The 14389-nt window shown below is 38.3% G+C and overlaps 3 protein-coding genes and 1 pseudogene across 3 annotated transcripts; 3 read left to right on the plus strand and 1 right to left on the minus strand.

Annotated features, from left to right (window-relative positions):
- Positions 9 to 891, plus strand: LOC104766701. Its single transcript, XM_010490640.1, has one exon. It carries the CDS (start codon positions 50 to 52, stop codon positions 725 to 727), a length of 678 nt encoding a protein of 225 aa, XP_010488942.1. The 5' UTR covers positions 9 to 49; the 3' UTR covers positions 728 to 891.
- LOC104766702 lies at positions 6222 to 6970 on the plus strand (annotated as a pseudogene).
- Positions 8285 to 10738, plus strand: LOC104766703 (triacylglycerol lipase 1). The gene is made up of 9 exons (XM_010490641.2): positions 8285 to 8584; positions 8677 to 8781; positions 8899 to 9039; positions 9240 to 9350; positions 9433 to 9576; positions 9651 to 9691; positions 9800 to 9876; positions 9980 to 10075; positions 10222 to 10738. The coding sequence occupies exons 1-9, from the start codon at positions 8435 to 8437 to the stop codon at positions 10542 to 10544; spliced, it is 1188 nt and encodes a 395-aa protein (XP_010488943.1). The 5' UTR covers positions 8285 to 8434; the 3' UTR covers positions 10545 to 10738.
- On the minus strand, positions 10960 to 14114 carry LOC104766705 (protein unc-50 homolog). Its single transcript, XM_010490642.2, has 10 exons — positions 13843 to 14114; positions 13414 to 13481; positions 13061 to 13086; positions 12676 to 12766; positions 12486 to 12581; positions 12063 to 12131; positions 11809 to 11867; positions 11608 to 11730; positions 11450 to 11521; positions 10960 to 11360 (listed from the first exon to the last, which is right to left on the minus strand). The coding sequence occupies exons 1-10, from the start codon at positions 13930 to 13932 to the stop codon at positions 11296 to 11298; spliced, it is 759 nt and encodes a 252-aa protein (XP_010488944.1). The 5' UTR covers positions 13933 to 14114; the 3' UTR covers positions 10960 to 11295.

A 14389-nucleotide genomic window follows, 5' to 3' on the forward strand; every position in this document is an offset into this window, starting at 1 on the left:
ATTAATTGTCCAAAACTACCAGCCAGAAGTAACAAACTAACAAAAAAAGATGGCGTGTCACAAAATCTTCCTTGTAGTGTCTCTGATGCTCGCTGTCTCTTTGGTCAATGCAGTTGAGTTCTCAGTCATCGACAACACTGGCGACTCTACTGGAGGAAGGAGATTCAGGGAAGAGATCGGTGGAGTAAGCTATGGCGAACAATCACTGAGATCCGCGACGGACTTCATATGGCGTTTGTTCCAACAAAACAACCCTTCAGACAGAAGGGACACTCCAAAGATCACACTGATCATGGAGAACAGTAAAGACGTGGCATACAGCTCGCAAGACCAGATACACTACAACGCGGGATCCCTCGTGGATGACTCGGGAGATATAAGGAGGGGATTCACCGGGGTGATTTATCATGAGGTTGTCCATTCTTGGCAGTGGAACGGTGGGGGTCGGGCTCCCGTTGGGCTTATCGAAGGGATAGCGGATTACGTGAGGCTAAAAGCGGGTTACGCTCCAAGTCACTGGGTCGCGCCTGGTGGTGGAGATAGATGGGACGAAGGTTATGCCGTTACCGCGAGGTTCTTGGATTATTGTAATGACTTGAGGAATGGGTTTGTGGCCGAGCTGAACAAGAAGATGAGGAGTGACTACAATGACGGCTTCTTCTTTGATTTGCTTGGGAAAGACGTAAATCAGCTCTGGAGAGAGTACAAAGCCAATTATGGTCAATGAATACAAAATATATATTGAGGGGGTCAACAATATGATAAATCTTTAATAAGAAATAAAATAATTTTTCATCCTCTTTGGTGAACTGTAAGTTTTCCATTGAAAAAAAGATATACGTATTGATTGATGTATCTGCTAAAGTTGAATTATAACATATATAAGTTCGTTTAAGAGAAGGTTGGAACCTGTCTGTGATCCGGATCCCCTCGTCATACATGATGCTTCACTCATGTAATCTATATTAAATCGTTTTTTGTTAATCGTACATTCAATATCGGTTAAATGTCTGTAAATCAAAACCCTCTTATTAGACTATTCGGTCACTTGGACTTTGGCGTAGATTGATATTGGTTTTTTTTTTTTTTTTTTTTTTAACTTTTTTTTTGGTCTTTTTTAATGCAAATAGATGCAGACTCAAATGAATAAAACTATTATGCAAAAATTTGAAAAAAAAATAAGATAATAAAACACAATGTTAAATACATTTTCAGACTCTCTCCCAAACTTAAATTACACAGTCCCTTCTGTAAATAAAAGTCTGAAAAAGAAATCTGAGAATCACACGAAGACAATGATACAAAATGTAATGGTACTTCATGGGTTGGTGAAAAAGGAGGTTGTGGCAGCCTCCATGCTCNGAACTTGAGGTTTACAAGAGTTTGTATCATAAGGTACAGTCCAAAAAAAAAAAAAAAAAAGCCATAGCGAACATTAGTACAAATTCGAAAGAGAAAGGAGCTAAAAGCAGAGTAGCAGGGCTAAAAAATTCTGGGATTTCAGCCATTAATATGGGTAAGCCAATTAGCCAGGAGACCTTTTCCTTGTCTATTGTATTGGTGAGCAAGGAGAATGTCTCTGATGGATCTGTCCAACGCACGGAAGATAGTGTCAGGGGAGGATAAAGGTCCTTCATGAAGTCGGGAATTCCGTTCTTGCCAAATTGAATAGATGGTAGCCTGAGTAGCAATCTTCTTCAGCGTTGAGTGGAGGTATTTTGTGATACCTAGGAGCCAATATACCAGAGTCTGCCAAGAGGAGAAAATGAGAGAGGGAAGGCCCAATCGAGAAAGAACCTGACTCTAGAGTTGTACTGCAAAATTGCGGTGAAGGAATATATGATCTCTTGTCTCTTCACCATCTGAACAGAGGACGCAAGCAGTGTCTGCAGTCACTCCCCAGGCGTGAAGCCTAGATTTCACAGGCAACCGATTAAGATTCGCAACCCAAAAAGTAAAAGAGTGTTTAGGGATACCACGCTTGAACCAGACAGCACTATGCCAGCGTTTGGTTGTAGATGCAGGTCTCAAAGCTTCCCAGGTGAGCTTAGTGCTGAAGAAAATTTTCCTTGAACCATCTTGACCCCAAGAAAAAACATCTAGTCTGTTAGAATCCGAAGGTGGGTCCAGCAAACTGAGAGTGTTCCGGACTGTGAGCAGTAGAGGGTTACGGGACCTGCATGAAGGAAGTCTCCAACCATGCGGTCCAGTTCCCTGCGCCACCTTAGCATCCCGAGGAATGCCCATTAATCGTGGACCAACAGGACCAAGGAAGTCAATTAAAGGGCCCAAGACGCACCAGTTATCATACCTAAAACTCGCAGTTTGGCCATCTCCTATGGAACTCGCCAAGAGAGATTTCACCAACGGTTTCAGTGCATGAAGGTAACGCCACATCCAGGAGGAGCCTTGATTTGTCTCGGCTATCCATTAGTCAGTGTTCTTGAGCATGTGTTCCTTCATCCAGGCAACCTAAAGAGATCCACTATTGGTGATTAGCATCCAAATGAGCTTCATAGTCAACACTTTATTCCAGATAGCAAAGTTACAGAGACCCAGTCCACCTTCTTTCTTTGGCAAACAAATATCCTTCCAGGAGACTTTGGCAGCTGGACGTTTGATGATATTGCCAGACCACAAAAACGCGTTACACATCATCTCGATAGCTCTCAAGCAACCTTTTGGTAAGGCAAAGGCTGAGGACCAGAAGTTTACTGTGTTGTAGATAACTGCAGAGATTAACTGGAGTCTACCAGCGAAGGAGAGGACTTTAGATGACCAAGCAGTGAACCGCTCCTTAACCTTGTCTAGAAGCAGGGCATACTCTTCTTTCTTGAGCTTACTGTGAAGTAAAGGGAGACCAAGATATCGTACCGGTAGAGATCCAAGGGGGTAGTCGAGTTGGTCAAGTCCATCTAACGGGACTCCTGCCACAAACATTGTGGATTTGTCTCTATTCATGCGCAAACCTGACAGATATTTGAAATTGTCAAGCAAGGAAGCAATCTCTTGGATCGAAGTGATTCCGCCATCATAGAATATCATGAGATCATCCGCAAATGCAAGGTAGGAGATAATAGGATTTCTTCCGAGAGGATGATATCCTATCTGTCCTGCCGCAAACCTAGAGTTGAGCATATTGGTGAGGACCTCCATAGCAATCACAAAGAGAGAGGGGGATAACGGATCCCCTTGTCTTAATCCTATAGTTCCTCTGAAAAATCCACATAGCTCCCCATGGATATTGACAGAGAAAGAAGTGGTAGTCAGACATTGCTTAATCCAAACTATGAACCTGGGAGGGAATTGTGCAAATTCGAGCGTTCTCAGGATGAAATCCCACTTTACACTATCAAAGGCTTTCCTTAGGTCCACTTTCAAAAGAGCTCTAGGAGTGATGTTACTTCTCCCGAAACCTTGGACCATCTCCCTGGCCAAGAGCACATTTTCAACGAGCAACCTACCCTTGACAAACACAGATTGGGGTTGGATATCATTAGGGGCAATATGTTCTCCATCTGCCGTGCAATTATTTTGGAGATGGCTTTGTAGATCACATTACAGTAGGAGATAGGTCTAAACCTGGTGATATTCTCAGCACCTATCTCTTTAGGTATCAGGATCAAAGTTGTTGCATTTGTTTGCTTGAGGAGATTGCCTATGCTAAAGTACTCTTTGACAGCCACGATAATATCATGACCAATTATATCCCAAGAGGCTCGATAAAACTCCCCCGTGTAGCTGTTCGGTCCAGGAGTCTTGTTAGACGGCATAGAGAACACTACTTGCTTGATTTCAGCATCTGAGACCTCAGCTGTAAGGGAGTCAGAGAGGGATTGGTTCAACCTGAAAGGCGTGAATTCCCTAAGTTGATCAAGCTCAGAAGGGGAGAGGATGGAAGAATCTCCTCCCAGAAGGTCCTCGTAGTAGGATACACAGTGTTGCTTGACATCCTCCATATTGCTTAATCGCTGCCCATGAGAATCTACCAGATAGTGAATCTGGTTTTTGGCTCGCCTGGTTGCTACAATCTATGGAAGTAGGCTGTATTGAGATCCCCACACTCGAACCACTTAATCCTTACCTTTTGGTACAAAAATTTCTCCTCTGCCATAGCTAGAGTTAACCACTTTTTGTGAGCCACTTTCTCCACAACCGCAACTACAGGGGAAGGATTGGTCAAGAGAAGAGACTGGCAGTGAAGGAGTCGTTCTTGAGCTTCCTTGGTTCGATTCTCCAAATCCGAAAAGTGCTCTCTATTGAGGTCTCAGATGATGTTTTTCAGAGCTTTCAACTTCTTTGCCAAACAGTATTGAGCAGAACCTTGGTAGTGAGTTGTATGCCAAAACATCAGAAGCCTCGGGAGGAACTCCTCATTCTAAAGAAGGTAATGAGAAATCATAAAATGTCTACGACCTCTTTGCCTCGTGTCAAGATCAATTATGACGGGGGAATGGTTTGAAAAATCAGGTTCAGCAAAGTGAGCAAATGACAGAGGGAATTTGATCATCCATTCATCATTAATAAGGATTCTATCCAACTTCTTAGCAATAGGGTTCTGCTCCTGATTATTCCACCAAGTGAACTTGTTTCCTCAAATGGAGAGGTCTTGGAGACTAGCATAGAGAAGACAATCTCTAAACTCCTCCATCCCCTTCCTGACTCGAGTGCCTCCCGAGGAATGCTCTGAGGGATTAAGAGTTTGATTGAAGTCCCCTATCACTGTCCATGGCTGTGAATTGATGGAAGAGTCTCTGGACAGCGAGCAAACTTCCTCCCATAGCTGCTGTCTCCCGTATCGACAATTGACCGCATATACAAAGGAGACAATGATTTCACTGTCTTCGTTTGGCAGAGTAACTATGCAAGTTAATCTGTTTCGATTTGGAATGAATAAGGAGTTTCACTGATTGATCCCATACAACCCAGATTCTACCCAGCTCTGCAAACTCATAATTAGCTTCAAAATTCCAACCAGCAAAGGTGGACTGAACATACTTGTGCGACTTGTGCTGCTTAACACACTTCCCAACAAGACTGCCAAAAACTGGCTTATACTGCCGTCTCAACAAGATTGATATTGGTTTTACCACCAAATGTCTTATTTACCTCTCAAATTAGTCGGTGCTAAATAATTAATTTTATTTTACTTATCTTATTATCTTAAATTTGGTGTTTAAAGTTGCTAATTCATAGAAATCTATTCATAATTTTTTAACATGTGTAAAAAATATTTAACCAATTATTTAGACGTTAATCAGATATACAATAGATGCAAAATTTCAAATAAAAAAGTGTAATTATAATTAAAAATTAAAATAAATAAATTATCTTTCATTATGGTATTAAATTAAGTAAAGTGTGCAATATATACGTATGTTAATTTGCTTATGCATAGTCCATTATATGGTGGTGACTAGTTATATGGCAGCCACGCAAGTGAAAAGAAAACAAATAATCAGTTTCGATGGAAGAGAAAATATTCAAAAAGGAACCAACCGGTCCACTGGTAAGTCTAGATTTGAGTAGTATTGGTCACGGAAGTGCGAAATTTAACATGGTTTTTCCGATCACAGAAGATTAATGTTTGGACCTATAAAGTTTTGGAGATCATTCTTGAGTTATAAATATATATATATATATATATATAAACACTTTACTTAGTTAATTTGGGATCTAATCAATATGTGATGTGTAATACTTTATATTTCATAGTTCATATGTTAGAAACACACATTGTCTAGTTTTCTATTAATGAGGGATGAAATGTAAGAGACACGGCCGCATTAAATGCGTATGCACAACAGCACAAGTTATAATCACTCCAAGTAATGACATGAACGTCAAAAAAATAATTACACCGATGTTGTGTCATAGTCAAATCACTCTTCGACTAACAATATAATTAGAAATGATACATCCGGAGAATCTTTTGGGTACCAAATTCTGAGGACTAGGTATCAGTTTTTATATAAAAAGATATACTAACAAACTCAAATTTCGCAAAAGAATAGTAACACATTGTGTAGTTTTCTATCTTTAAAATAAAAGATAGACCGGTCTTAAAACTACTTCATTTCAAATTTGTTTTTGTTTTTGTTACTTGGCCAAGTCGTATTTTGTACATAATGATGGATTGATGGGACACTACCGAAGAAAAGGTCATTGACCATTCTTGATTATTTCCATTCATAATAAATAAATCCATTTCTTTTCTCTCTATAAAGGGACCTCCATCTAAATCTAAACAGATCATTGTCCCAAAACCAAAATACAAAGATGAAGTTTCACAAAATCTTTTTTGCAATCTCTCTGATGCTCGTTGTCTCATTAGTTAATGCAGTTGACTACTCAGTTGTTGACAACACCGGTGACTCTCCGGGAGGAAGGAGATTCCGAGGAGAGATCGGTGGTGTAAGCTACGGCACACAGTCACTAAGATCTGCAACGGACTTCGTGTGGCGTTTGTTCCAACAAACCAACCCTTCAGACAGAAAGTCCATTACAAAGATCACACTGTTCATGGAGAACAGTAACGGTGTAGCCTACAACACGGGAAACGAGATACACTTTAACGCGGGTTATCTCGCGGGTGTATCGGGAGATGTAAAGAGAGAATTTACCGGTGTGGTTTATCACGAGGTGGTTCATTCTTGGCAATGGAACGGTGCGGGTCGGGCTCCTCGTGGCTTATCGAAGGGATAACGGATTACGTGAGGTTGAAAGCAGGTTACGCTCCGAGCCATTGGGTTGGGCCTGGTCGTGGTGATAGATGGGACCAAGGCTATGACGTTACCGCCAGGTTCTTGGATTATTGTAACGGTTTAAGGAATGGGTTTGTGGCCGAGCTGAACAAGAAGATGAGGAATGGTTATAGTGATAACTTCTTTGTTGATTTGCTTGGGAAAGACGTGAATCAGCTATGGAGATAGTACAAGGCTAAGTATGGTCAATGAATACAAATAATATGAAAACCATCTCAATATGGTGTTGAAAATAAGAAATAAAACGTTTAGTGAAAAAAATAAAAATGATCATGTGTAATCTCTCATGGTGTTGTTAAGTTTTCTAGCTATTGGATTAGACAAATATACGTACGTTGGGACGTCTCTGCATTAAAATATAAGGTCTTGCGAAAATTGGTATTGTTAAGTTAAATAGTCAAAGATAAGTATATTGAGAGTTGATTTAAAACATTTTATGTCAGATAAGCAGTGTTTGTTCGTGACCGTTGGTGGACTCAAAAACACTCTTTCTTGTAAGTTGTCCACAAGTTATCTTTATTCTAGGGAAAGCAAGATCTATCGGAATGTTAAAAGTTATACGTCTTGCAACAATTAAACGACATAATTAAAAGTTAATTAGATGATCTACCTTACAAGAAATCATGCATAATGGTATATAAATGATAAAAAATCGTTTAAAACATATTTTTCTATCTATTAATTCGTTCATCAAACAAAAATATTCTATAGGGAAAATACACTCATACATAGTTATATTTGCTTTATTTCAAAATGCTTTTGCTAATCTTTGTATCGAGAATTCAGTCCTCCATGGCTGGACATTCGGGTAATCCGTTCGGGTTCGGGTAAACAGGTTTAGAAAAATAGAACTTATTGGACATTTTTAGATATATGGGTTCGGTTCGGTTTGGGTACTATCGGGTTCGGGTCGGTTTTGGTTACAAATTTTAGAACGCGATTAGTACCCGAACTACCGGGTACCCGAAGAAATATAATTAACATTAATTAAATTTAAATAAATTTAGTTAAATTTTGACTTATGTGACAAAATATTTGAGTTATTTTGATTATTTTTGATATTTAGGTATAAAACTAAATGAAATATTCAAAATTATAATCATAATTTTGGGATAATTGCATTATATTAATGATAAATATTATAAATATGTTTATATGTTCAGGTTTAATGGGTACCCAAATGGGTATCGGGTATTACCCGATCCTAACCCGAACCTACGAATATTAGAAAATAGAATCCAATAGAGTTTTATAGGCAAACCCGTACCCAACCCCAGCCAGGTTTTTCGGGTCGGGTTCCGGATTGAGTATTCGGATACGGTTTTAATGTCCAGGCTTAATCACGAAGATTAACCAGCTATAATGCGTAATCGCCTACTTTCCACGAAAATTGATACTTTAAGTTAAGTTTTTGATAATTCAGTCAAAGAGAATGATAGACATTTGAAGTTGTGGTCGTGGTCGAATAAAAACACTTCCTTGTAACTCATCCATTAGCTATACTTATTAAGAAAAATAATACTAACACTTTAACTTTTTAAAAATCAACGAGAAGATAAGATTCACACTCGTTGACAAGTAAAAAAGAAAAAACACACCCAATTACAAAGAAGAGGACAAAAGAGTAATTTCACAAATTTGTGATAGAAACAGTCTCGTCTCCGGCGACGATGAAATGGTTGCTCGTCGCCGTGTTGACCGCTTTATCAACGATCTTTTCCTCCGCCGTAACACAGTCTCATCTCCTCCGTGGATCTCCGGTCAATTCTCTATGCGCTGATCTCATTCATCCTGCTAATTACTCCTGCACCGAACACACTGTACTGTAGTCTCATCTTTTTTATCTTAGAACAGAGATTTCATTGAATCAGTCGCAAAAAAAGGCTTTTTTTATATTTTTTTGGGTTTTTAGATTGAAACAAAGGATGGTTACATATTAGCACTTCAACGTGTGGCATCTCATGGCCCAAGACTTGAATATGGTCCACCTGTTCTGCTTCAGCATGGACTCTTTATGGTAAAATCTTGTTTTAAAGGCTTTAGCTTTAACATCTCTGTTCTTGGTAATATTTATGTTTACAATTGCTAAAAAATTAATCTTTTTTTTTGTTGTTGTTGTTGTTGTTGTTGATAGGCTGGAGATGCGTGGTTCTTGAATTCACCAAAAGAGTCACTAAGTTTCATTCTTGCTGATCATGGGTTTGATGTATGGGTTGGTAATGTTCGTGGTACACGTTACAGTTATGGACATGTAACTTTATCTGAAAGTGATAAGGTATGCCAAAGATTTATTTTGTCTTTGTTCCTCTGTATGTATGAGCTTTACCTAAAAAATGTTCATTTTAGTTTTGGTACAACAACCACTTATTGCCAATAAAAATGATTAATGCTGGCAAGAACAGGTGATGTTGGTAATGTTGTTGACATTATAGTGTGGAGAAAGGAGGATAAGAAAAGTAATGCTTTTATATGCAGGAATTTTGGGACTGGAGTTGGCAAGATTTGGCCATGTATGACTTGGCAGCAATGATTCAGTATCTGTATTCAGTCTCAAACTCCCAAATCTTCCTTGTTGGACATTCTCAGGTCATCATTCTACTGAATTTATAAAAGTGTGTTCCTTTTTGTTGATTTCTAGTAATTGAACTTTGGTTAATTTGTTTGACAGGGGACTCTCATGTCTTTTGCTGCTCTTACTCAGCCGCATGTCGCAGAAATGGTTGAAGCAGCAGCGTTGCTTTGTCCAATATCATATTTGGATCATGTCACAGCTCCACTTGTTGAAAGAATGGTTTTTATGCATCTTGATCAGGTACTCTTGGCTCTCAAATGTCATACAAAGCGATTTCAGAGAATCAAGTTTAACACGTTTACTACTATTTACAGATGGTAGTTGCTCTTGGGCTGCATCAAATAAACTTTAGAAGGTTGTGACTTTTTTTTCCTTTTCTCGTCTAGTTTTTCGTGTATGTTGTTAAAGTGACACATTTCTTTACTAACCATCTGGTCTGCTTATTTTCTATCTGTGCTTTCAGTGATATGTTAGTTAAACTTGTTGACTCGTTATGTGAAGGGCATATGGATTGCACTGACTTCCTCACATCCATAACAGGTTTTTTTTTCTCTTTTCCTCTAATCTCCCTGTAGTGAGACTTTCACTGTATGATTTTGTGCCTATTTAATCTTTCTTTTGGACTAATATCAACGAGTGGCAGGGACGAATTGTTGTTTCAATGCCTCGAAGATAGAATACTATCTAGATTATGAGCCTCACCCATCATCTGTCAAGAATATTCGACACCTTTTCCAAAGTAAGATCTCTTATCTTAAGTTTAAACCTTGATATAACTTGGTCTAATGCCATAACTTCTTGTGTGTTACATGGCCTAGCTTACCTACTCATGCTCTCTTTTGATTCAATTATAATGCCTTCAATCTTTACAATCATTTACTCCAGTGATTCGGAAGGGGACTTTTGCACAATACGACTACGGGTATTTCAAAAATCTCCGGACTTATGGGATGTCGAAACCTCCAGAATTTAAACTCAGCCTCATCCCGGGATCATTACCAATGTGGATGGGGTATGGTGGAACTGATGGTTTAGCAGATGTGACAGATGTGGAACATACTCTCGCCGAACTACCTTCCCGACCAGAGTTGCTATATCTTGAGAATTATGGTCACATTGACTTTGTGCTCGGCGCAAGTGCTAATGAAGATGTCTATAAGCACATGATTCAATTTTTCAGGGCAAGGAAAATGTCTACTAGTTGGTAAAATACTCAATACACTGTTCTGCCTTGCACGTAATTATTTTCTGCAACTATATTCACACATCTTATTGTAAATATCTCCTTACTAAAGTTGCTGTTTGAAGAGCTACTTTACACCAATCTAGATATGAACTGATAGAATAGTGACTAAAGTGAAATATATTGGACGTCAATGAGAAATTACCACACATTTAATTATGCTAAAATTAAGCATTTCTGTCTGGAGATTGTTCGTGTGGCTGATTCGTTATTTGTAATTTGGATGCAAAATCAATTGTGATAGAATTTTTTTTTTGTTGAAATTTAGATAGCATTGGACGCGAATTTTGCATCCAAAGATGACAATGAGTTGTTGCCCTAACAGAGATGCTCATTAAATCAAATATCTGACTGACCCATCCTTAACTACACGTTTCCAGTTTCAGCAAAGATCATCAGTTTGTACTTAAGGCTCAAAGAAGCAAGCAGACATGTAACATATAAATTACCGCAAACTGAAAATATAAAAAAAGGGAGAAAAGGAAGATATCAAGAAAACACTACATTTAACAGCGCACTTGCTAAAATGGGTCACGTTTAGAAAATGTTACTGGTCCTAGTAAGTAGCCTTTGAAGTTGTACCAGAAACTGAGCAATACGATGATCTGTCACGGGATAAAAAAAGAAAATCATACTCTCTCAATATTCTTGTTCCTTACTTGAATGATGTATGTGCAGTGCAAAAGCCCTTGGGATTCCACTGATGTGGCTGTTTTTTATATCCTTTGGCTGAAGTACATGTTCATAAAGTATCTTGACGGGTTGAATCCGCTTAAGATCACTGCAAAAATGGAGAACAAACTTGAGACGATGTTTACGCTTTTTTGAGGAAGAGGAATCTGTGAAACCAATGAATCTGATTGAACTTACAAATAGGGGACAGGACAATCACCACCCCGATTGGGTAGAGGAAGAATGTTGTTCGCTCCAAAAATGGAAGTACTATATGAATTCACAACAAACAATGCTGTTAGCCCCAAATTATACAGCAGATATATTAAGGATGGAAAGAAATTTATGAGACTTACCGTCATATCCTAGGAAGTTAAGATAATGGTAGTACGAAGCCCCGACCATGAAAAGCAGATTTGATAACAGTAAAGGGATGAATCCGTGCGTTATCAGGAGTGGTGATAAGAAATAATGTATGACTACCACACAAGATGAAAGTATAAGTCATAAATAATCCCAGTTTGAGAATTGAGTAATGTATTTGAAGGTGTAATTACCGTAGAGCAGCACAAACATTGGAAAGAACGAGTTGCAGTGAACATCAAATGTATACAGCCTATAGAAAAATGGATAGAGGTTATTCATGAACATACTCACACAGGTAGAGATTATAAATAGGAGAAACTATAATATGAATACTGAACTACGAACATGAAATTTTCTGTTTTGGAGGTTCTAACTCATCTTAGAGAGGGAACAAAGTAACCAAAAGAAAGGAGGTGAAAAGATAAGATATAGTCCATAAACTTACCATTCAACGCGTTGTTCCACCACATGACTATTTGGAGCCTCCTCGCGAAGGTAAGAGTTTGTCAAAAACCTGGTAATCCATATCTTAAGTCAGAAAAACAGTGTATATTTGATAAACTGTGGTGTAAAACTACAAGGAAGAAAACTGTAGAGAAGGATTCAAATTTGTGGAAGAGTGATTGTCACAAAACTGGCAATGTTCATAAGAGGGATTTCAGTACCAAATCTTAAGAGCGTTTTTCTACCATGATATAATGAGCAAAACAAGAATAAGATAAGATAAGCAATTTTAGTAGTAAAGGGAGTAACAGTGTTTATAGCACGAATGAAACTAGTAGACATATCAAGCAAGCATAACATTTAAGCCGCGTAAGATTTTACACCAACAAATGTCTATGTCTATGCAATGATAGAAACACCTTACCAACAGCATGTAGCTATAACTGCTCCGGTGATTAAGAAATGTGAGAGCAAAACTGAAACGACTACGACGACAGCATGAGAGCCACTATGGTCATACCTGAAGTATAAACATCAGACTAAAATCAACAAGAAACATAATTAAATCGTATTATGGTCATAATCAAACATAATTACATATACAAAATACTTACGTGGCACAATAGGCTACAGTTGCAACAGCAAGAAGTAGGCTACAGATCACAATAAACGCAGGGTCATCACGTGCCCATTGGTTCTTAGTTTCTGAGAGAAAGAGAGAATAAGAGAAATTAAAGCAACTGCACTAAAACTCTCAGGCCATACGAAACTTAAGCTTATCTTTAGCATGAACTAACATTAAATTTTGAGTAAAGACGAGGACATAACGCAAAAAAGCTGCACAACTAGAAAATATGACAAGGATTCTCCGCTTGCTAGGTATTCATTGTAAATGTGGACGTCTCAAGGTATTTTCAGAAGAGAAAGCTAAATCATATAGAAGCAAAGATAAAAGCTGGTTGCATAGCATAAGGGTTTGCTAATGAAAGTTGAGCTTACGTTTGTGATACTTAGTGTGTTGATAGCTGATGCCAAAGCGCCCACATGCAAACAAACATACAAAAAGTAGGAGAATAAGAAACTAACCACATAGTAACTTGACTAAAAACATTCCAACATGTTGGATTAGACTACACTATTGATCTTCTCAATCTCAATAGTACATATAAAAGCCTTGCACAAATCTAAAACTCCCATCAAATTCTTATAGCAAAGGTGAAATGAAACCATCCCAAACTCTTGTTCACCTAGAACCTTAAACGGTTAAATGGTAATTCCATCCTAGTACAGCTCTCTAGTAAAATCCTGGGTGACTTTATTCCAGTTCTGGAACATATTTTAAAAAGACTTACACAACTTTGGGAGATGTACAAAGGTTAAGCATTTGCCAGAAAGTATACTCAACATCCATTTGCTGCCACTGCAATGAACACACAAAAAAAGAGTTTCATAGCCCAAAAGTCAAACTCGAACATGATGTAAAATGCATCATAGACTCAATTTCACCATTTATAAAAATTGCATTATCAATGCTTGCGCTTACAAATCCCCCAAACTACATGACCTCTATCTCTACATCAGTATCCTGAAAATATCTAGTTTATTAATCAGATCATGACACTCCCAACAGAATCTCTAGGAAGTGATCTACAACATCAGAAATTGCTAAAGCTAAGTGACACTGCGGAGCCAAAGAATCGATTCAGCTAAACCCGAGGTTTCTGCCCGTAATTTGATCTAAGAAAATGACGAATCTAAATCTGAGATCAAAATCCACGAACCTTGACGATACGGCGAAAATACTGAAGGAACATTGGATTAGCTCGGGATGAAGAAGATGAAGAACGAGATCTGGAAGTGGTAGGCAACATCTTCTCCTCCCTCGTTCCTGATCCAGATTTTGATTCTTCTTCTCCTTCTTCTTGAGATCGTTTTGATTCCAAGGATCGATCTCTCTGGTTCTCTGCGTTTTTTTTTGTTCCTTTCTGGTTATTTTCGGGTTTAGGGATTTGTTCGCTTATACCGCAATCGCACTCAGACGCTTGCTTCTTTTGGCTGCGTTTTTTACAAACCGTTCCATTAAAAGATAAAAAACTCTTCCCTAAAAACGGTCTAAGAATTTACTTGGGTTAAACGCTCTACAGTTGGTTATGGTGAGGTTATCGAGTCTTTGATTCTGCGGGTTCGAACCTAGCTTGCGACATCAATTTTTTCTCTTATTTGAACGACTAAAACGATGTCGTATGTCATCAAAATTTAACGGTGGATTGAACACCGTAAAACGATTTGGACGTTTTGGTATTATATAACACAATGTAAATTAATTTT

This window comes from Camelina sativa, chromosome 19 (genome assembly GCF_000633955.1).
Source record: "Camelina sativa cultivar DH55 chromosome 19, Cs, whole genome shotgun sequence".
Classification (NCBI taxonomy): Eukaryota; Viridiplantae; Streptophyta; class Magnoliopsida; order Brassicales; family Brassicaceae; genus Camelina; species Camelina sativa.

What these genes read in the sequence shown, in the direction of transcription:
- LOC104766701 (XM_010490640.1), top strand. Translation starts at nt 50, where the DNA reads ATGGCGTGTCACAAAATCTTCCTTGTAGTGTCTCTGATGCTCGCTGTC.
- LOC104766703 (XM_010490641.2), top strand. Translation starts at nt 8,435, where the DNA reads ATGAAATGGTTGCTCGTCGCCGTGTTGACCGCTTTATCAACGATCTTT. An exon ending in ACTCCTGCACCGAACACACT is followed by an intron (nt 8,585 to 8,676) that starts GTACTGTAGTCT and finishes TTGGGTTTTTAG; the next exon opens with ATTGAAACAAAGGATGGTTA. An exon ending in CATCAAATAAACTTTAGAAG is followed by an intron (nt 9,692 to 9,799) that starts GTTGTGACTTTT and finishes CTGTGCTTTCAG; the next exon opens with TGATATGTTAGTTAAACTTG.
- LOC104766705 (XM_010490642.2), bottom strand. Translation starts at nt 13,932, where the DNA reads ATGTTGCCTACCACTTCCAGATCTCGTTCTTCATCTTCTTCATCCCGA. An exon ending in GTTATAGCTACATGCTGTTG is followed by an intron (nt 12,132 to 12,485) that starts GTAAGGTGTTTC and finishes ATGGATTACCAG; the next exon opens with GTTTTTGACAAACTCTTACC. An exon ending in TAACTTCCTAGGATATGACG is followed by an intron (nt 11,522 to 11,607) that starts GTAAGTCTCATA and finishes GAATTCATATAG; the next exon opens with TACTTCCATTTTTGGAGCGA.